The 23,517-nt window shown below is 36.8% G+C and overlaps 1 protein-coding gene, 2 long non-coding RNA genes and 3 gene segments (V, D, J or C); 4 read left to right on the top strand and 2 right to left on the bottom strand.

The window, feature by feature from the left end:
• The first annotated feature begins 1,427 nt into the window (after positions 1–1,427).
• Positions 1,428–18,659, top strand: LOC128014074 (immunoglobulin lambda constant 7-like). The segment is given in 3 exon segments: positions 1,428–1,433; positions 3,536–3,584; positions 18,130–18,659. Coding segments are annotated over 3 exon segments (369 nt in total).
• On the top strand, positions 6,798–8,397 carry LOC128013751 (uncharacterized). The gene is made up of 3 exons (XM_052596948.1): positions 6,798–7,125; positions 7,211–7,527; positions 7,915–8,397. Exons 1-3 carry the CDS (start codon positions 7,040–7,042, stop codon positions 8,271–8,273), a joined length of 762 nt encoding a protein of 253 aa, XP_052452908.1. The 5' UTR covers positions 6,798–7,039; the 3' UTR covers positions 8,274–8,397.
• Positions 12,450–13,095, bottom strand: LOC128013765 (immunoglobulin kappa variable 4-1-like). The segment is given in 2 exon segments: positions 12,450–12,805; positions 12,909–13,095. Coding segments are annotated over 2 exon segments (390 nt in total).
• On the top strand, positions 13,435–14,643 carry LOC128013799 (uncharacterized). The gene is made up of 3 exons (XR_008183404.1): positions 13,435–13,676; positions 14,133–14,387; positions 14,548–14,643. It is a non-coding gene; the product is annotated as an uncharacterized LOC128013799 (long non-coding RNA).
• Positions 14,728–16,518, top strand: LOC128013797 (uncharacterized). 2 transcript variants are annotated; one of them, XR_008183401.1, is made up of 4 exons: positions 14,728–14,782; positions 14,911–14,975; positions 15,678–15,910; positions 16,483–16,518. It is a non-coding gene; the product is annotated as an uncharacterized LOC128013797 (long non-coding RNA). The 2 variants fall into 2 exon arrangements; XR_008183400.1 differs by lacking the exon at positions 16,483–16,518 and having other exon boundaries at positions 15,678–16,346.
• Positions 18,660–22,536: 3,877 nt separating the features above from the next.
• On the bottom strand, positions 22,537–23,186 carry LOC128013777 (immunoglobulin kappa variable 1-39-like). The segment is given in 2 exon segments: positions 22,537–22,967; positions 23,069–23,186. Coding segments are annotated over 2 exon segments (375 nt in total).
• Between the last annotated feature and the right edge of the window lie 331 nt (positions 23,187–23,517).

Genomic DNA, 23,517 nt, shown 5'->3' with positions numbered 1-23,517 from the left:
TCAATGACTTTTACAGGCGTTTGACCAACAATGGTGTTGTGAACTGAAATGAACAATAATCATGCCGTTCACTAACATTTATAACTACTTAGGTCAAATATTAATGTAAAAAAGAGAAATAAACAATTAACTGCAACTAAATGTCAGTTTTTTTTATCACTGATTACATTACGCTGACTCACTGAGTAAAATGTGTCTTACAATACTCAATCGGCCTCTTCCGTTACTGGATGGCTCAAAACAAATGAATTACAATACTTTGGAACACTCTTCGGTGGATTTGTAATCTATGTTTCTTCAAATTAGATTGTGAACATAAGATCACGTCTTTTCTTCTCTGTCAGGGTCGTCTCTTCTCATTGCGCATGCTCGTCAACACGACGGGCGCGCAACGTCAGAGAGCTCTCATTGGTCAATAACTAATCTTATAAATAAGATTATTTAACTAGTTTTTTAAATATTCTCTAATAATGTCTACACCTCTTTTCAACTTTTATTAGATAAATATGATATTACGAAACTATGAATAAATTAAATAATTCCCCTTCAATTACACTTCATTTAACCGGGGTTACATATAATTTATACAAAACGAAAATCTTTTAAAAAGAGTCTTTCTACCAAACAAAACTCATTGAAGTGGTCAAAATCATGTCTTAAAAAATATATATATTTGCATTAACATAACATCAAACTTTCCATAATATGCTAAATATTTCCTATATTTCTCAAATCTGTGAGGCACAAGCTGAGTTTTGGCGCCCTCCAGTTCACGTTCAGTGCAAGTGATCGCACCAGTGCCTTATTAGATTGTCTGCTGTGCATTTGCTTCTTATTTATTAAATACAGGCAATTGGTTGATAAAAAAATATCAAAATTAATATACAATTTATACAAATGAAAATCTTTTAAAAATAGTCTTTCTACAAAACAAAACTCAATTAAGTGGTCAAAATCATGTCTTAAAAAACATGATAGCACCTGGACACACCCCAAAGCTAACTATAGACATTCTGATAGGTAAGCCCAATGGCCATACCCTATTGAGAGTGAGGAGCTGCTCCTCCCCTCGATATCACAGTCTCCGCCATGTTTGCAAGATGCCGGCTGCAAAACATGATTGTTTACATGTGTTGTTAACTCGGTAGTAGGGGAGGTTCTTGCAATTCCGCACTGATTTACCAGGCCTGGAAGTCACTGCTGCGATAAAAACTGCTCCAGTACCTCACACGATACATATGGAAAACATAGGAACAATGGAATAGTTTTTTAAGTTACGGAAATGGACACAGCATGAAACACACAGTTTATGAAACACTAGTTAATTCACAGTTAATTACTTGTTAAAAACTTGTGGCTTTCAAACTCCTGCATTGTGTAGTAACTCACACCAAAAACAAGATAATTCACAGTGTCCATATGTGAGCATGGAGGTATATGGTGCAGGTCTCTGTGCCATTCCACTGCATGAAACTCGTATGGGTCGATATTTTGGATGCCTGAGAGCTTCTCCAAATACCGCTGTTTTGCACTTGGTGTGAGCTTTTCTTTCGCCTTATCTTTATGCATTGCTTTAATTTCTTCTTTTTCTTTCTCTTATTCGTAGATCCGTCTCTGTTCCTCCGAAATAATAAAAGTGCAAAAATTAAAGAGCTCTGGAATGTTTAGTCATGCCTCTGTGAAGTTCTGAAGGCGTTGCCACTGGCAACCAATAGCATCTCCGAGCGTCATGGCTGACTGGCTCAGATCCCGCCCAAATCAACCCAAATCGGCATGTGACTCCTCACTCTCAATAGCCCCGTACACAGTGGCAATGACAAGATCCCATTCATCTCAATGGACCTTGGGCAACACAAGCGTGTGGTACTCCAGTCCACTTTTTTACATTCCCTTAAAGTAAGTGTGCTGGTAGCAACCCCATGCTGTGGGGCTGTTTTTCACTGCCAGGCACACATCACAGTGTGTTTCCAAAAATACATCAACACATTAACTTTCCAACACAAGGTAATAACATTTTAGACTTTGTTTACACTACATAGAGAGGAGCTTACAGAGCCCCCCCCCCCCCCAATCTTGGTGCATCAGACCACATCACTGTTAGGGGAAATCTTGGTCTAGTGGTTAGAGAGTTTGACTACTAACTCTAGGGTTATGGGTTCTCCCCGGGCGCTGCAGCATAAAATGGCTGCCCACTGCTCTGGGTGTTTGTGTTCACTGCTGTTTGTGTGCGCACTCTGGATGGGTTAAATGCGGAGCATGAATTCTGAGTAGGGGTCACCATAAAGGTGCAAAAATATATGTGCAATAATATAAACTATATGTCACGTGCAATACAATCTCTAGTCACCAAATCACCAGCTACTCATTCCATAAAAATGTTACTTTGTTTTAATGAACTGTGCATATCAATGTGAAGGCCAATGTGCAATCTTATAAATGGTCACTTTACTCAGATTGCTCAGTGTGAGGTCTTTGTGTATGTGCAAAGACCTCTAACTAGCTTGCTCTATTCTTTTTTATTTTTATTTTTTATTCTATCTGTTTTCTATTTATTTATTATATTATTTTAAATCCCATGCTACATGTACTGTGTTAACCTAACTGAGATTGTTATAGCACTTATATATCATTGCTTTTTTTGTTGTTTTTGATTGCTTCCACTGTGTTCATCTGTAAGTCGCTTTGGATAAAAGCGTCTGCTAAATGAATAAATGTAAATGTAAATGTAATGAATATCAGGACTCATTTTTCTCTGTTTATTTGTTTGTTTTTTTTAACACCAGTCAGGAGAAATGCTCGTAATTTTTTTGTGTGCAGAAAAATACAATGACAATAAAGGTGTTACATTTTATAATAGGCTAGGTTTAGAGCTAGAGCAGATAACTACACAACCCTAAATATAAAAACCAAAATCCATGCTTACTACATTTAAACCATGGTAACCACAAATTAACCATGGTCTGATGTACCTCAATTCTAAGCATCATGTTTGAAGGGAACCAGCTCTGCTCATCACCTGCAGAGTACCATCCCAAAAGTAAAGTATGCTGGTAGCAGCCCCATCACCCCCAGGGACACATCAGAGTGTGTTTCCAAAAATACACCAACACATTAACTTTCCAACAAGAGGAGATAACATTTTAGACTTTGCTTAAACCACACAGAGAGGAGCTTACAAAGCCCTCCCCCATCTTGGTGCCTCAGACCACATCACTGTCATGCTAATACCTGCATACAGGCACCAAACCAATTCAAGAACAGATTCAAGTGTGGCTGGAACGATTTTCAGGGGCTCTTCAAGACTGCTTCAGCACAACTGACTGGGACATGTTTAAGCAGGCTGCCACATACAATAACACCACTGACCTCCAGGAGTACTCAGAGACTGTCACTGCCTACATCAACAAGTGTATTGATGATGTAACGGTCACAAAAACAATCATTGTCTGGGCCAGTGTGTTGAAGTGTTTCTCTCTCTGCTGGAGTGTGTGTTCACTCGAGTGGAATAGAGGTTTTTGTACGAGTGTTTCATTAGATTGTATCACTGTGGTGGACTTTCGGTGGAGGAACTAAACTGGTGCTCGTTAAGTCTGTCTTATTAATTGTCCATTAAAAACACACAGTTTAGGTTATATGAAACATTAATACTTATAACACTATACAAACAGTAACCCTATAACACTATTATCACTATATAAACACTCTTTATCACTCTAATAACACTCTCTCTCTTTATAACTCTATTAACACTATACTAATTCTTTATTAACACTCTATTATCACACTATTAACACTCTATTAACAATATATATCTAATAACACTCTACTAACACTATTAACACTCTAATAAGAGCAGAGGTGTAAAGTACTTGAGTAATTTTACTTGATTACTGTACTTAAGTATTATTTTTGGGGATTTTTACTTTACTTGAGTACAATTAAAAATCAATACTTTTACTTAATTACATTTTTTTTTAGAAAAAAAAGTACTTTTTACTCCTTACAATTTTATTTACAGTCAAAAAGTACTTATTTTTTGGAGATCACTTCATTCTATTTTCCCTTGCTATTACCAAACCAATTGAATTGCGCTGATGCCCAGTTTAATTTAAATGTTATTTATTCTGCCTATGAAAATCGTTTTCACATTATATGAAATTGGTCAGACATGTTCATTGGTCCTTTGGAAGTGACGTCATGTCACATCTATTACCACAATGCACAGCACCTTGACCTGGAAATTAGAGAAATTATAACAGTCAATCAGTGGAAGAAAATGGAGGAAGTATGTGATTCATCAGCAGCTGCGAGCAGCACAGTCCAAAATCAGCCACAGGATCAAGAGCACCCGTGGCCGTATCTTCGCGAATTCTTTTCTTTTAGTGGTGTAAATAAAGATTCATACAAGATGAAATGTGTCCTCTGTCTCCCGCTTAATAAAGAAATATCGGCCTTCAAAAGTTCGCCATCAAACCTAAGGAAGCATATTGAGGTAAGTACATTAAGTATTTTGTTTTACTGATAGTTTTTTTTTTTTTTTTTTTTTTTTTTTGGGTGTGCATGTTTTGACGTTGATGGCGCGCCTTTTATATGTGTAGTAGGCCTATTTTCACTAATGCATGCGATTGACAATATAAGGCTCACGTAATAAAATGCTAAAATGCATTTGTAATTGTCTGTAAATTATTTGCTATGGTAACGTTAGGTCCACGGGAAATTTGGCGCCTATTGCAGCTTTGAATAATCATTATCATTCCGTGCTCTCATTGTGTTTGAATTCATGCAAAACACAAGAAAACCAAGCGAGAAATTTTAATTTTTAATAATTACCAAACATGTTGTATTGTCAAAACGGTAACACTTTACAATGAGGTTGATTAGTTCATGTATTAACTAACATTAAATAACCATGAGCAATACATTTGTTACTGTATCTGTTAATCTTTGTTAACGTTAGTTAATAGAAATACAGATGTTCATTGTTTGTTCATGTTAGTTCACAGTGCATTAACTAATGTTAACAAGATATAAAGTATTAGTAAATGTTGAAATTAACATGTATACGTGCAGTTCATTATTAGTTCATGTTAACTAATGTAGTTAACTAACGAACCTTATTGTAAAAGTGTTACCATCAAAACTAATGTAATGAAATCAATTCACCCTGTCATGTCAGCCTTACAGTCCTGTGTTTTTGTCAATATAATCAGAAATAAAATTAATGTTTGATTGTCACTAAATGCTACTGTATTTCTAAAATCAACAAGTATTTAACATTATAAAGTGTGCAATTGGCTGCAAATGTCAGTTTTATTAAAGGGTTAGTTCACCCAAAAATGAAAATAATGTCATTAATGACTCGCCCTCATGTCGTTCCAAGCCCGTAAGACCTCCGTTCATCTTCAGAACACAGTTTAAGATATTTTAGATTTATTCCGAGAGCTTTCTGTGCCTCCATTGAGAATGTATGTACGGTATACTGTCCATGTCCAGAAAGGTAATAAAAACATCATCAAAGTAGTCCATGTGACATCAGTGGGTTAGTTAGAATTTTTTGAAGCATCGAATACATTTTGGTCCAAAAATAACAAAACCTACGACTTTATTCGGCATTGTATTTTCTTCCGGGTCTGTTGTCAATCCGCGTTCACGACTTCGCAGTGACGCTACAATGCTGAATAAAGTCGTAGGTTTTGTTATTTTTGGACCAAAATGTATTTTCGATGCTTCAAATAATTCTACCTAACCCACTGATGTCACATGGACTACTTTGATGATGTTTTTATTACCTTTCTGGACATGGACAGTATACCGTACATACATTTTCAGTGGAGGGACAGAAAGCTCTCGGACTAAATCTAAAATATCTTAAACTGTGTTCCGAAGATGAACGGATGTGTTACGGGCTTGGAACGACATGAGGGTGAGTCATTAATGACATCTTTTCATTTTTGGGTGAACTAACCCTTTAATGCTGTAATCAGAGAGTGTATGTGTAATTGTTACATTTATTGCATACAATATAAATATTTATTTGTTGTTTTTACAGAGAATGCACCCAAATTACCTCAAAAACTACTCTAAATTGACAGCACAGAAGAGAAAGATCGGGACCTCCACCCATGCTTCCAGCAGTAAGCAACTGAAAGTTGACTCAGTTTTCCCAGTCAAACATGTGTCTCCAGTCACTGTGAACAAAGCTATATTAAGGTACATCATTCAAGGACTTCATCCTTTCAGCACTGTTGATCTGCCATCATTTAAAGAGCTGATTAGTACACTGCAGCCTGGCATTTCTGTCATTACAAGGCCTACTTTACGCTCCAAGATAGCTGAAGCTGCTCTGATCATGAAACAGAAAGTGACTGCTGCCATAAGTTGAATGGATTGCAACCACAACGGATTGTTGGACTGCACGTAGAAAGTCATTCATTGGTGTAACTGCTCACTGGATCAACCCTGGAAGTCTTGAAAGACATTCCGCTGCACTTGCCTGCAAAAGATTAATGGGCTCTCATACTTTTGAGGTACTGGCCAGTGCCATGAATGATATCCACTCAGAGTATGAAATACGTGACAAGGTTGTTTGCACAACCACAGACAGTGGTTCCAACTTTCTGAAGGCTTTCAGAGTTTTTGGTGTGGAAAACAGTGATATCGAGACTGAGGCAAGAAGGTGTGAAAGTGATGACACTGATTCTGAAGGCTGTGGTGAGGGAAGTGATGGTGTGGAATTCCAAGATGCCTCACGAGTCCTGGACCGATGGCTTAAAGACCGATGACCGAAGACGATGGCTTCGAATTCCAGCTACCAAAACATCAAAAGTGTGCCTGTCACTTACTTAACCTAGTCTCAAGCGTTGATGCCCAAAAAGCTCTCTCAAATGAACACTACAAGAAACTCTACAGATCTGTCTTTGGCAAATGCCAAGCTTTATGGAATAAAAGCAGCCGATCGGCTCTAGCAGCTGAAGCTGTTGAATCAGAAAGCCGGCTTCAGCTTTTAAGGCCAAACCAAACGCGGTGGAATTCAACTTTTATGGCTGTTGACAGAATTCTTCAAATTTGCAAAGAAGCAGGAGAAAGCGCACTTCGGAATATATGCACCTCTCTTGAGGTTCCAATGTAAGTGTTTTTCCTCTCTATCGATGTAAACAAATGTGGGTTGTTGTTGTTTAATACTCTTTGATTATGCTGATTTCTCCTGTAGGTTTAATCCAGCAGAAATGCTGTTCTTGACAGAGTGGGCCAACACAATGCGTCCAGTTGCAAAAGTACTCGACATCTTGCAAGCGGAAACGAATACACAGCTGGGGTGGCTGCTGCCTAGTGTCCATCAGTTAAGCTTGAAACTTCAGCGACTCCACCATTGTCTCAGGTACTGTGACCCACTTGTGGATGCCCTACAACAAGGAATCCAAACACGATTCAAGCATATGTTTGAAGATCCTGAGATCATAGCAGCTGCCATCCTTCTCCCTAAATTTCGGACCTCTTGGACAAATGATGAAACCATCATAAAACGAGGTAAATGAATGCAAGCAACATACACTTGACGAATTCTAATCTGGGCAACCTTTGAGCCATACCAAAATTATTCTTTTATTTATTTATTTTTGCACTTTTTAGGAATGTTATATCCCATCTTTGGCTGTGATCTCAATATGAATATTGATGTAAAGTATTCTTGCAGCAGGTTGTAGTTATCCCTCAGTGTTTCTTGAAACAAAACTCATATGTATCATATGTGGTTTGGAAATGCAGTTAGATTTTATGCTAAAATAAGGGATTTGCATGATTTTAGATGTAGATGACTGCACGTAAATGTAGTTAATGACAAAATCCATAAAATTTGTTCCCAGTCAGAAGCCCCTCAACCAAACTTTTCTTTGTGTCTGCTCACTGTGCTTGTAGGCATGGACTACATCAGAGTGCATCTGGAGCCTTTGGACCACAAGAAGGAATTGGCCAACAGTTCATCTGATGATGAAGATTTTTTCGCTTCTTTGAAACCGACAACACATGAAGCCAGCAAAGAGTTGGATGGATATCTGGCCTGTGTTTCAGACACCAGGGAGTCTCTGCTCACGTTTCCTGCTATTTGCAGCCTCTCTATCAAGACTAATACACCTCTTCCCGCATCGGCTGCCTGTGAGAGGCTTTTCAGCACTGCAGGATTGCTTTTCAGCCCCAAAAGAGCTAGGCTTGACACTAACAATTTTGAGAATCAGCTTCTACTGAAGTTAAATCTGAGGTTTTACAACTTTGAGTAGCGTGTACTGGCATTAGATTGTCTGTCTTATAGTTTGATAATTAAATACAAACAGTTCTAAAGCAGGATAAAACCTTGTATGCATTTCATTTAATGTTTTTTGAGATTAAAAGCTTAAACAAGAATCTCTAGTTTTCTTTCTTGCTTTTACTTTTACTTCTTTAATACTCAAGTACAATTTTAATGGAGTACTTTTTTACTTTTACTCAAGTAAGATTCTAGCCAGATACTTTTACTTTTAATTGAGTAAAATTTTCCCTAAGTACTTGTACTTTCACTTGAGTAAAATTTTTGAGTACTTTTTACACCTCTGAATAAGAGTCAGTAGATATATAAGTTCAACGTTACTTATAGTCAAAAGATTGTGTTAATTGGACCATCAAAATAAAGTGAAACCAGATTATTTTCCGTTTAAAAAAACGTTTATATATTTAGGAAAATAAAAATTATTGATTTTGAACAAACAATTCTTGTCTAAACACTTTTTTTGTAATTTGTCTCACTATGCAATTTATCAGTTTATTTTAATATCTTTTGCTCATGCTGTTCTTATAATTCAATGTATTTAATATACATACAAATGTGTAATTGTGTATTTTAAACACATTTGACTGAGTTATTTTCTAATTCTGAAAATTAACACATTGTCACTTGTAGTCAAATAATGTGTATTTGAAATTAATTTTAAAAAGTATTTTAAAGAGATGAGTTCAATATCTCATATAAACACTATGCTGCTGTGTTTGCTGCAACATTCAATAAAACTTCTCAACAAACTCCATTTGTGTCTGACAACATCATTCAACTAACAGATGAAGATGCATGTAGTGTTTGTCCAGGTGTTTTTCAGAAGCTCGATCAGTAGCAGTAAATCTAGTCAAATAAAGCTCTTGGGGTTTGAACATGGTCTCTGGAGACAGAGCTGCTCTATTCTGAGAGGATCACAATCACTCCACCCCGACAATGCAAATGAGATTTTCAGCTCACACTCCCAGAGTCACTGTTTGATTGGTTACATGATCTGGACTGAAACACACCAGTTTCATTTCTGCTGTAGTCAAGAGATAATCTCAATATACGGTGTATGAAAATGACATAAAAACATAAAAAGCCATTCCGATACTAATTGTGTAGGAATTTAAATCTCTCTGTGGGTCAAATAGAAAGCATTACGTTCAGACAGAAGAAGTGACTGAATGCAGTCTGTTCAGTTTGATTGAAAGGAATCATATATTACACCTGAAACATGATGATTATATTAAACACTGACTCATTCTCTTCAGAAATACAATATGTCTACTAATACACACTGTAAAAATTTTTGCCGTTAAATAACAGTAATTTTCTGGCAGCAGGGGTGCCAGTAAAGTACTGTTAATTTACAGCTCTTAACCATTAATTTACCACTCTTATTTTTTAACAGTATTTTACCGTAAATTCTACCATGGAAATTAACTCCACTCCCACTGCTTCAAACAGTTCGAGTTTTTAAAACTAGCATTCCTACGATGTTAGTACTATGAACATATTTCATTTGAGTCCACTGAGAAGGAATATTTCTTACACTTAATGTGCAGTAATAAAGTAACTAAATACATGACTTTTACTCAAATCACTGCAGCTCATTGTCAGCTGTATTACACATGTATGTGCTGAAATACTCAACACAGAGATCATCACTGTATCAGCAACTCCACATTTACTGACTTTATATAAAGCAGCAGAAAATCTGAATTTGTGGCTCATCATTGACTGAAGCACCGGCTCTACTCTCCAGCACAATGGTGAACAACAAAACTACATTAAACTAAACGATCTCTCTTGTGCAAACACACATTAATACAGTCAAGTTCAGTATTTACTCTCATTATCAGTGTATGACTTTGCCTATTTTTTTTCTATGGATGTTCACAAATATTTTAGTTAAATTAACTTTTTTTTCATTTGGTAAATCTGACGTTTACATTTTACAGTATATTACTGTTTTTCCTTGACTTGACGGCAAAAAACTGTAGAAAAACACTTTTTTTTGCTGGCAACCATTAATTTACGGCAAGAAACAGTAGAAAAACAGTTATTTACTGGCAGCAGGGGTGCCAGTAAATAACTGTTTTTTTACAGTTTGTTTCCTGTAAATTAATTACAGTTTATTACTTTTAAATTATGTTTCATTCTGTTTTTTCTTCATCTTAAATCTTTAACCCTTTAAACCCCACAAGAAAATCCTCAGTTTTAAATGAACACTTATAATGTGTGCACACTACAGAGTGTTTGAGTAACACTGAATCAGTGAAGTTAATGAGATAATTCGGTGATTAATTGATGATTGAGCATTAGTGATAAACACCTGCAGAATCACTGAAGGAAAGAGAAACACAAGATCTACAAATGACTTCAGCCACAGCCTTAAATGAAATCAACTGAATAAAAGAATACATCGAATCTCTCAAGATCTGATTAAACAACTACTAAAACAGCTTCACCAGATTCACATTACTAACCAGACTGACTTTATTTCTGTCAGATGTCTACAGAAGAACTTATGGAGAGTTAAATAGGTTTAGGTGTTTTTTTCACTACCATGATGGAGATCAGTGTTTACTTTAGTTGGGCTCTTGAACGTGACTTTTCAACAACTAAGGTTTTTTTTTTTTTTTTACATGCTGTAACAATGCGCTTTTGGAACCTGTTATAGCAAAACAAAAGTACACAGAAGAAAAAAAATCTGATATTGTTGTTTATAGATTGACAAGAACAAATACTATTATTTCTGATCTAATCCCGTGTCTCTTCTCTTATTGAACATTGATACTACTGTTAAGAAAATTTCACTCATAATAAAAAAAAAAAAACCTTAGCTGAAATTTAGACAGAAACATCAAGAATCAGCGTATGAATCACAACAATGGTGACAATCCACAAAATAAATGAAAAGATCAGTTCTGAACATCACAACACATGCTACTAAAACTTAAAACAAATGCAAAATTAAAAGCACATAAGAATTCAAGAAAATAAGTGAACAATTCAGGGGCATAATTTATTCATGCCGCAATGCATGCTGGGAATCATGGATGAGTTTTATCCTGTGCTGGTACCCAGCATGCATTGCATCATGAACCTTTTGATTGTCACCATTGTTGAGATTCATATGCTGATTGTTGATTTCTCTCTTTGAGTGTTGTGGGGACTGCTGCCCGAAATACTTTTTAACTAAAACTAGTCGTTAAATCCATCAATACTGGTTATCACACAACTTTTCAATCTTACAAAATTGAAGTGTCATTCACTCAAATATTTCAACACCAAATTAATATTTGATTATCATAGCAACACTTTAAGTCAGTCTAGTAGATCATGCCTGTTAGAAACAACCATAATCACTTGACTATCAAAATTAATACTGCTGTAACAGATGCATCATAAAGATACAAATACAGCAATAAAACAAAATTTAAAGTGCAAAAGTCAATGGTCAGGAGCCCAACTAAAGCAAACACTGATCTCCAAAATGGTGACGCTAAACGAAACAGTAACATCATCATCTAAATCTCTTTAATTCTCAGTAAGATCTTTTGATCTCTGTTCTCTGATCTGACAGAAATAAAGTCAGTCTGGTTAGTAATGTGTGAAGTTGGTGAAGCTGTTTGTTGATCGTTTAAATCTTTAGTTGATTTCATCTAAAGCTGTGGCTGAAGTCAGTTGTATTTCATGTGTTTGTCTTGTTATGTTTTTTTTTCTTCAGTGATTCTACTCATTAACAGCAGCTGTTGATCATTGTCTGAATTCACTCATTAGTGTTCATTCTCTCTGTCAGGTGGAATATATTAGTAAACTCATGTAGGGAATAGTGAATGAGGGTGTAGGGTGTGATTTGAAACACAGCCGCTGAGTGTCGACTTTGAACATTGTTAATTTACGATATATAGCAGCAGGCTACTTCTCGAAAACGATGAATATTACCCAGAATGCACTGTTTTAATGAAAAACAGTATTTTACTGTCGAAATTTGGCCGTTTTTTTACAGCGATTTTTAACAGTGTAGTAATGACATTGTGTTATTTTTGTTCTGTGTGATTGTGTCGATCAGTGTTGTGTGTGTGATTGTGTTGTAGAGCAGCTGCAGTGTGTCTCAGCTGTATCAGTGCAGTCACTGTGACTCTGACTGACGGAGGTTTTGTACGACTCTTTATCACTGTGTGAACACACCTTTACTGTTGATGTAGTGGTAACTCTGACAGTAATAATCTCCTGTATCTTCAGTCTGGACTCCACTGATGGTCAGAGAGAAATCAGTTCTTGATCCACTGCCACTGAATCTAGAAGGAGTGTTTGACTCTCTTTGGACTGCATAACGAATCAAGAGTTTAGGAGCTTCTCCAGGTTTCTGCTGATACCAGGCCATACAAGTATATGAACCTGGACAGCCATTGCTCACTACTGTGTTTGTTTTACAGTTTATAGTGACTGATTCACCAATCTGAACTGTTTTAACAGAGGGAGTCTGAGTCACAGTCACCTGTCCACTGAAACCTAAAAACATTGTTAGAGTTAGAGAGAGCAGGGTCTGTGTGTAACATTCACTCTTGATAATAATATTATACAATTGTCTTTAATATTTTAGTAAAAACATTACCTTGTATACACATAATGACAGTCCAGATGAGGATGATGATGTTGTTCATTGTTGTTGTTGTGTCTTGTGTGATGATGAAGATTGTGTTCTGTTCTGCTCTCAGTCATGAAGTGTTAAACTCACAGCTCTATAAACACTCTCAGAGCACTGAAGCATGTGCTGACCATGCAAAGAAGTGGGCAGGATTCACAACAACTCGAGCTGATACAAGACTAATATACTAGAGTCACAGATTATATATCATTACATATTCCATTAGATGAGCTGCCACCGCTGTAATAAGAGCAAGAAACATGATTCTGTTCATAAAGTTTCAGGACTTATTGAAATTATCAAATGGACAGATAACGTTCTGTTAAAGATGGGGATAGATTACAGCTTGATCATGTGAAGTTTTGTTGTTTTTGTGTTCCAATTAGAGCCTGGGATTCACATGAGCCTGTACAGTATATATTTACAGTATATATGAACAATTGTGTCTTGATTCTTTTGTCTGAAGATGCAGGTTATTTTGTGAATTATTACACTCTAAAAAACGCTGGGTTGTTTTTTCAACCCAACTGCTGGGTTGAGGCCGTTTGATAGGACTTTGGGATGTTTTAACCCAAGTTTGGGTTGAAAATAACTTTCTTTTTTAACCCAGCGGGGTGGGTTGAGGACGCGGACGTGAAGGAGAGCACGCACGTCACGTCAAAATCGTACGTCTCCAGTGCGAGCAGCCGCCATTTTCTCAGCGTGATAGAAGCGAGAAGCGAGTGAAAGACTATGGTAAGTAACGTTAAATATTCAAAATGTAAAGTTGTCTTTTATTGTTTACCCGGTTGTATGAAAGGCGGAAGGTTTTATGAAAGGCGGAAACAAAGGAGCTTAACGTTATATACGTTATATATAAAAAAAAACGGACGCGGTTTTCGCCTCGGACACGGAGGTCTTAACTGCCTCATGTAACGTTACTGAACGGAGGATGTACTTTTAATATAACGTCTGTGAATGTATTTTGTCATATTTACATAAGATTTTACATTATCTGTTCTCTTTGAGGCGTTAACAGACGGTTATGGTCACGGTTACGCTCATGTGAATTTGTCTTTTTTTTTCGCGGTTAAACTGAATGTATGTTTGTCTCCTAAAGGAAACGGCATTGTGTAGTAAAGACTAGCATAATTATTTAGAGGCTGTTGAAGTGGTAACTGATAAAAGTATGTTTTACATGTAATATTTCAGACTTGTCCAGCTCCTGTCTTCATTGTCCTCGCGCTGAGAGTTAAAGACACAGAAGCTGTTTGTGTGAGGAGTCACAGACCTGTGTTAGGATGAGGAGGAGGTGTTCTTCTGAAGAGAGGGACAGACGGTTTAAGGAGAGTAAACTTCAGAATAACATCAAGTTATCTTTATTTTTACTAAGAATAAAATAATATGTGTGTTTTTTTTAGATGTTGAAATCCAGAGACAAGATAACTTCATTCTTTTGAGACTGATGTGAGTTAAATTATTATTACTTTTTTTTTTTAGAAAATTAATGTTTCTGTTGTGTCCTGTCTGTTAACTTCACATTTTGATGCAAAAACAGTGTGATTTTATATATGTATGTATGTATATGTTAATATTGTATTGAAACCATTGATGTCCCTCTTTGCAGAACTCAAACTAACTGGAGTTAAGGACACAGAAGTCTGCTTGTGTGAGGAGGTGGTTTTCTCAGCTTCTTCTGAAGAGAGGGAAAGATCGTATAAGGCAAGTAAACTTCATAATTTCATGTTATCAGTTGTTGTTGTGTTTTACTAAGAGTAAAATAATGTTTGTTTTTTGTTTTTTGTTTTTGTAGATGTTAAAAGCAAGAGACATGGGAGAGCATCATTCCTTTGAGATTTTATGTAAGTTATTTTTAGAAAATAAATTTTTCTGTTGTCTCCTGCCAGTTTACTTCACATTTTGATGCAACAACAGTGTAATTACGTGCTCATTTCATTAAGACCATTGATGTCTGTGTTTTTTATTGCAGAACTCAAACCAACTTTGGAGTTGTCTGATTTGGAGAGTCATTATTCTTGGTCTTCGCTCTTAGAGGTAAAGTTCACACAAAAAATCATTTACTTGCCCTCAAGTCATTCCAAACCTATAAGACTTTTGTCTGTCTTTACAACATAAATTAATATATTTTTAGTTTTCTCATAATATTTGTTAATCCATTTATAGTTTAGATAATCAGTATTTTCAAGCTTCATAAATATAGAGTTATTGTAGAAGTAAATTCTGATATTTATATATGAATACATCTTAAATTATATGATAGCAAACATGTTCAAAATAAAATACTGGTCTCCCAGACCAGCAATGGAGGACACAAAAAGAGAATATTAAATATATTCATATGTTTTCCAAAAAATGAGCAGATTTTGTATGAGTCAGGAAAAACATGAGGAGAGTAAATTATAAACATTTTAATTATTTGGTGAACTAACGGTTTGAAGAGCAGCCCTCCATGTACGTGAATATTGTGAGGTATGTGAATGTCATGTCTGTTTTAATGTTTCAGTAAAGAAGCTTTCTGAAAGCAATATTTATTCAAACAATATCGCATGTCCTCACACTAGTGCTGCCATTATAGCATCCTGGAGCGCTGTGGTGGACTGAGACATTAAACAACCTCACAAAGTGTTGAAACTTTAACACCGATTATTTACCTATCCTTACGGATGTGAATACACCTCTACCTGAAAATGGATAGTTTAATTAAATGTTTAATTTTTTCAAATGTGTTTCTCTTAGGCCACTGATGAAGAACAGGCGGTGACTGGGATGAATGCTGGTCAGAGAGGAGAATCTTCTTTCCCCTAAACTGATGCAGCGGTGGTTTTAAAGGAGGACGCTGCCCTGGATGATGTAGAAGATGTCACATGCTGTGCAGATGGGGTTTCTTCATGATTACATCAGTTATGCTAAAGAGATCATGAAAATTGACCGTGATGCATGATCTGTATTCATGGACTATGAAACAAACTGTAAGTGTATAATTTGTTAAGAAAAAAAAGTTAAATGCTTTTTCTGTGTTGTTTAGTAGAAGAGTTTACACTCTGTCATTCATACACCTGCTCACATTCTTTCTCACACACACACACACACACACACACACACATGCGTCTGTTAAATGTTATAATATCAAAGTTAATGTTGTGATTTATTTGTGTACTGTCATGCCAGAATAGTTGGAAAAAAACCTAACTAATTGTAAATTTATTGTATGTGTTTTCGTATATTTTTATACAATATATACAATTGAACAAAGCCCAATTTGATTTTAAGTTATATTCATCAAATGCTCAATGCTTTGTTTATGAACTCTGTAGCTGTTAATGCCATCCTTTTCTGCATTTCTTCTAACATGTTACTTTTTGACTTTTCTCTTGTTTTTAATAAATATTTTCCTTTTGGTAATTATTATTTGTGTGTAAAAGTGATATTTAAAATGAACAACATTTGTAGGTTTAATGCCTAGCTCAATTTGGGTTAATTTTAACGTAGAAATGCATTGTTTCCCCACATGGCTGCACTCTGCGAGTTTATTTTCTGCCAGCAGGAGGCGCTAAGAGCGGGAGAGGTAGGTTTCTCCGGTAACGGCTGCAGAGCGGTGCTGAGCTCACAAACGCTGCCTTATCAAGCACATGCGAAATGATATCGAACATTTTCTAAATACAGTAGTTTTCCTTCTGAAATACACTGATAAAAAAACACCAGCTCTGTTTTTTTAAACCCTGCAATATAGTCATTTTAATCTATAAAAAAGGCAACCCAGCAGGCTGGGTTAAATATGATAACCCAACTGGTTGGGTTAAAACAACCCAGCGCTGGGTTCGTCCCTTTTTGACCCAGCGCTGGGTTGTCAAAATAACCCAAATTGGGTTGTTTTCAACCCAGCAGTTTTTAGAGTGTATGATTGAGTTGCATATAAAGAACATAAGCAGAAACTCCACAACATTGTCATGATAAAAGAGGTCAATGGTCACCTCAGAGGTCACAGTTCATCAATTACTGTATATTTCTTTAGAAATGTCTAAATCAGCAGACAGCTGGAGATTGAAGAGACATACAGGATTTAAAGTCAAAGTGAATCATGTCTATCGTAAATGTGATTAATTAACTCTTCAACTGATTATGAAATAACTAAATTGATGTTTTTCTTCAGTTAATAACAAACATTTTGAAAACACTTTGTCTTTGATCTTAATTTTTGAAACTAAATGAGTGTTGAAGTGTTTCTCTCTCTGCTGGAGTGTGTGTTCACTCGAGTGGAATAGAGGTTTTTGTACGAGTGTTTCATTAGATTGTATCACTGTGGTACACATTCGGTGGAGGAACTAAACTGGTGCTCGGTAAGTCTGTCTCTTTTGACTGTCTTTTACAAAATTATTAAAATGTTTAGATTTTAATGTTTAATTTATTGTATTTTCACATTTAGAGCTTTAAAATAACTGAATTAAATACTCAGAAAACAAATATTGTCCAAACACATTTCCATGATGTGTCTCACTTTGAGTTTCATCAGTTAATTTTATTTACAGATTTATTTTCATTAATGTTTACACTGTTCATATGACGTTCACATTTTTTTATATTATACATGGAGAAATGACATTAGAATGTCAATAAAGTTACTTTTTGTAGTTCAGTCAATGATTTTGAAATTTCTTTTGCTCATGCTGTGCTTCAAGATTTTACAAAAATACTAAATATGTGACTGTTGAGAAAAGTTGATTCAATTGTTTATTATTATTAAAATAATTTGCATTTGATGTGAGATATAGTAATAAAATAGCAGCTTGAAACATTAACATTTTTAAAAGTGTAAAAAATTATTTAACAGTGTAATAGGATTTTAAGTTCAGTTAAGACAATGTAAGAACTTTATGGTGAGATTTGAGACTATACTGGAATTAAAGCGTTCAGTGTCTTTGTACAGTGTCAGCATTCATGTACAGTTTCATTTTATGATGTTTCATTTAAATGTATGTAGTGATTGTATTTAGTTTGTATATTGTGTATTAATCACTTGTAGTGATGTTGAATAAGATGAATGATGAGATTGTAGTGATGTTGACTGCACTCCTCATGTCTGCTGCTGAAAGTCCTGTTGAAATGCTGTGAATGCTGCAGGGCAGAAGAGTGCTGGAGCTTCAGTGTGTTTTCTCTGTGTTTGTGAATGTGTTGTGTTTGTCTCCTGCAGCTGGTCCCACAGTGAAGCCCTCAGTGTCTCTGCTGCCGCCCTCTTCTCTGCAGATCTCTGGAGACTCAGCCGCACTGCTCTGCCTGCTCAGCTCTTACTCTCCACAGGGGGCGCTGGTGAGCTGGACACTGGACGGCTCAGAGGTCACCGAGGGGGTTGTGACCAGCGCAGAGAGCGAGCAGGACGGCCGCTACAGCCGCAGTAGTGTCCTGACCCTCAGCAAAGCACGCTGGGAAGCGGGAGAGCAGTACGTCTGCAGAGTAACACATGATGGAGCTCCTCATGAGGCCTCGTTCCACAAGAGTCGCTGTTAGTCGCTCGCAGTGCTGATGTTTCTCCAGTGAGCGCTGCTCTCTCCTGAAGATGAGCGTATCTGAGTGTCCTGTGTCAGGCAGGATTCACATGAGTCTAGTGCTGCAGCTGTAGTCATTTACAACTCAATACTGAAAGAGAGCTCTAGTGTCAAAGCACTGGCTGATCTTTCAATCTGCTGTGTTTGCTGCAACATTCAATAAAGCTTCTCAACAAACTCCATTTGTGTCTGACAACATCATTCAACTAATAGATGAAGATGCATGTAGTGTTTGTCCAGGTGTTTTTCAGAAGCTCGATCAGTAGCAGTAAATCTAGTCAAATAAAGCTCTTGGGGTTTGAACATGGTCTCTGGAGACAGAGCTGCTCTATTCTGAGAGGATCACAATCACTCCACCCTGACAATGCAAATGAGATTTTCAGCTCACACTCCCAGAGTCACTGTTTGATTGGTGACATGATCTGGACTGAAACACACCAGTTTCACTTCTGCTGTAGTCGTGCAGCCCAGGTGTAATATACGTGTATTTAAATATTTTTATATGGCACACTTATATTTAAATTATACCATACTTAATCCATAGTTAATGTATTATCTTGAAACAATACGTATATTAAGCATATTCCAAGATATGTTTAAGATCAATGTTTAGCTATTTGATAAATATTTTAATATATTTAATGGTGTGAAATTGGAATCGCTTCAAGAACATTCAGTGCAATTTAATTTTATTAATTTACAGTTCATGTAAAATAGTATTCTAATGTAATTCAATAACATTTCAATTTAGTATTTAGAAATGCATTATCATTACAATATTGATAAGTTGTGTTTTTTTCTGGTATTTGATAGGCAGATAGGCAAGTATTCATCAACATAAATCGAGTAAGCATTACAACTATCAGACGCATCTTGGTAAAGCACAACATGAGCTTGAAGCAATTGCACAGGGTCCCATTTGAGAGGAACAGTGTCAGGGTCAAAGAACTTCGACATGAATATGTACAGGTAAGTGTTTTTGCTCCCCATGTGCTCCGTGACCTAGTTTGCCCATATGTCTAAGTGTTGATTGCTCCCAGGTGTGTCTCGTAAGGTCTAGCTCATTATTCTACTTAAGTCCCAGTTTGTGAGTTTCATATTTGTCGGGTCTCGAGTTTCTCCATGTAGGATAATACATGTGTGTCCAGCCAGCTCTATGTTCCTCTGAATGTGATTATTGTTATTTGTGAGTATCCCTCATCTCCTAGTTCCTTAAAGTAGTGCAACCGTGTCAAAAGAACTGACCAAAACAGTTTAATCTGTTTATTCTTTCCATTTTTGTTTCTGTTTTTTTTCCATCCAGTGTTTTATTTTTTTCCTCTGTTGTTCCCAATGGATCCCCTTGTCCGTCCCGAATACCTCCTCCTCCTGCTGGAGCATTGGAGCCGTTCTCTCAATGACCAATGTCTCAAAGTTTCCAGGAGGGCGACGTGTGCTAAGCTGGTGCCGAATCACAACACAGGAACCGATGGCACAATCAGAACTCGTTACGTATTTCTGAAGGAGGGACTTTATAGAACAAGGAAGTCATCAGCCCGTTTTTATGACAGTGAAAACAGCGGTATACAGATAAGTGAATTGTGTGAAAAATATTATGTTTTTTTATACGCAAACATGAACACATATTATATTGCACCCTGTAAACACAATCAAAGCTTCAAAAAGACACGAAAAACGGGACCTTTAACAAGGTTCGGTAGGAGCGCATCAGATACTTAATCCACCAGTGGACCACAATCAAGTAATCAATACCACAGTATAAATACCTCTGACGTATCTCCATCCATTGATGGTTTATCAGCATCCCTTCGCCACCCAATCGCCTCTCTTAGAGTTAACTTTACAACTATACGGGGAAAGTGGGGGTACTCTAGGTTCGGGCCATTGCCGAGCTCGGAGCCCTTCACCAGACAGCACGCCAAATACGCATTCCATACCTCAGCTAATCATATGTAAGCGTGAACTTGTGAATTGATGACAAACTAAGAGTGGGTTGTGAGTGCTATAAAGAAAAGTTAATTTAGATTAAGAATAATAATGTTATGACAACTTGTTGAGATGAGTGCAATATTTCCAAAAGAAAGTTTAATAAATGAAATGAATAAAAATAAAATACATTACAAATTGAATCTCTCTCTTTCTTGCCAGCTTCACTGTACTCTCGCAGTATGTGTCTGTCTAGTTCAGCTGTAAGCATGCGCCGGCCTCAGTTAACCACAGACTTCTGTTTTGAGGATATTTTTGTTTAGTATGCTTAGTTTTTTTGCAGATTTCAGTATAAATAAAACACTGGTATAATAGGGTTTAATGTTTTTACATTATTTGTACAATTATTGTTATCCTGTATATGCAGAGTTTAATGTAATTATTTAATAATTTAAAGATACTGTACACTGTGTAACTTTTCTAAATATCAGTACAATATACAGACTCATCTGATACATTAGGTTTGGATTCAAACAGATGAAAAGAATGAAGTTAATAACGGCTGAGGATTTTCTACTATTACCTTGTTGGATTCAACTGCAGTAGTTATTGAGGTTGAACTTGAGCAGAAACAAACATGAGCAGTATCATTGGCTCAATGGTAATTAATTTCTTGTGTGAATCCTCATTTGTAAGTTGAACTTCTCCCTCACTGTCTGACAGCTCAGATTTACTACATTACACCAGAAAAGATATACAGAGATCATCATTGCCCTCCACACCTGGATAAAAGAGATGTGTGTAATGCTGTTTGTGGACTGTAATTCATTCTTGAATTTCTGATATTTATGTATTCACAAAGGTTTTTACATATTATTATTTGTTTTGTTACTTTAGTTCTATCAGATCTTTATTATTTTGCTCAGGGTTTTTCTCATTGCTTGTCTTGATTGTCTGCTGGTTGTCTCTGACTGACTGTTAAACTGGTTCTGAGTCAGTGTTCCTCAAGTGACAGATCTCTGTCTCATTGTGTCCTGTCTGGCCCTCACCACCATCTCTCTGGTCCTGCCACTTCCTCTGCTGTTCTTCTACAGACTGTTATCTGAGGCTGGCTCCAGCGGTCATCTGTCCTGTCTTTGTTGGACTGTTTCACTGCTCACCCACCCTCTTGTGCACTGTCTGTGTTATTAATAAACCCTGTATTTGCCATTCTGCGTTTGGGTCTTCCCTCACAGATCCTGACAGATAGTTCTTCCATTTGTTAACTTAAACACACAATTCAAAGAAATACTTGGCTAAACTTTACAATGATCACAGAATAAATGCCCTAATGGTTAGAGATTCAGACTCATAATCCAAAGGTTGTGGGTTTGAGTCTCGTACCGGCAGGAATTGTAGGTGGTGGGATTGTGTCACGGTGGGTAAACCGTGATCTCTGGGTTTTGCACTTTGTGGTGAAGTCTGTGTGTTTCGCGTCTGCACTGATTAGTTTGTGGGCGTCTCAGTTTATTGTCATCAACAACAGCTGTCACTCATTACTCATCCCCTATATATTGGCTTGTCTCACGTCTTGTGTTTTTGAGATCGTTGTTTAATGTCGCTACCTTGTCTGTTTGCTTTAGTGTTGTATGCGTTTGGATGCCCGTGTCTTCCCCGGAACCTCATCCACTCTCCGCACTATCACTCAGCACCATCCTCCATCCTCTCCTGCTTCCATCTCACCATCTTCACCTGGATTACTCACCATCTTCCCAGCCTTGTTACTGAACTCTTGTTTGTGTGTCTCATCTTTCATAAATTGTTAACTCACATCTGTTTCCAGTACCTCCTTCACCCCACCGTCACAAATTTACAGCACTAAGGTGCCCTTGAGCAAGGCATCGAACTCACAACTGCTCCCCGGGCGCCGCAGCAAAATATTGCTGCCCACTGCTCTGGGTGTGTGTTCACCTAGTGTTCACCTAGTGTGTGTGTGTGCACTTATTCCAAGTATGGGTCGTAATTAACAAACTTGGCCACGTTGGTTTCTCTTCTTTTACGCTATATATATATATATATATATATGCCTATTAAATAAGTATAATAGGTAAATAAATATTGTATAAACTCTCTCTAATTTTTGCTATAAACTATTTGTTGTTTGTGATCCTCTCATCAGCAGCTGCAGTGTCTCTCAGCTGTATCAGTGCAGTCACTGTGACTCTGACTGACGGAGGTTTTTGTACGACTCTTTATCACTGTGTGAACACCCAGCTACCACTGATAGAGTGTAGACTCTGACAGTAATAATCTCCTGTATCTTCAGTCTGGACTCCACTGATGGTCAGAGTGAAATCACTGTTAGATCCACTGCCACTGAATCTAGAAGGAGTTCCAGTGTAACGGCTTGATGTATAAGATATGAGGAGTTTAGGAGCTTCTCCAGGTTTCTGTAAGTACCAGTGTAAGTAACTACCACCATACACTGAACTGCTGATTTTACAGTTAATTCTGACGTCTTGTCCTTGAGCTGCTGTTATTAATGATGGACTCTGAGTTACAGTGTACTGTCCCCTACACTCTGAAAGAAAGAACAAGAATAATATTTAGACAAATGTGACAATAATGTACATTTCAAATATTAAATAATTAATATTAATTATCAAATTTTATCACACAAACCTTGAGCAAACAGTGCGAGAGTCCAGATGAGGATGATGATGTTGTTCATTGTTGTTGTTGTGTCTTGTGTGATGATGAAGATTGTGTTCTGTTCTGCTCTCAGTCATGAAGTGTTAAACTCACAGCTCTATAAACACTCTCAGAGCTCCAGGGGTGTGTCTATGTGCCCCCCCCCCCCATGTTTGTAGTAAATGTCTAACTGCAGTGTCGGATCCTCATATGTGTAAGCAGCTGCCTAGGGTCATTTTTTTTCTCTTCATAGGATAATTGTTTCTATAGTGTGATCTTAATGTCAGAAGTCGAGAATACATAATGTTCTGTGATCCATGTAATGTGTGAGCACAAATATCTCCACTAGCAAGTGGATTTCCTTCACTCACACAAAACTGGATGTGTATCAACCAGGTTCCAGAAATAATCACTGAGGGAAGGTCCACTTACAGTGCCCT

This window comes from Carassius gibelio, chromosome B25 (assembly GCF_023724105.1).
Source record: "Carassius gibelio isolate Cgi1373 ecotype wild population from Czech Republic chromosome B25, carGib1.2-hapl.c, whole genome shotgun sequence".
NCBI lineage: Eukaryota > Metazoa > Chordata > Actinopteri > Cypriniformes > Cyprinidae > Carassius > Carassius gibelio.
The sequence above is the reverse complement of the archived record's forward strand: the minus strand, read 5'-3'. Positions and strand labels throughout refer to the sequence as shown.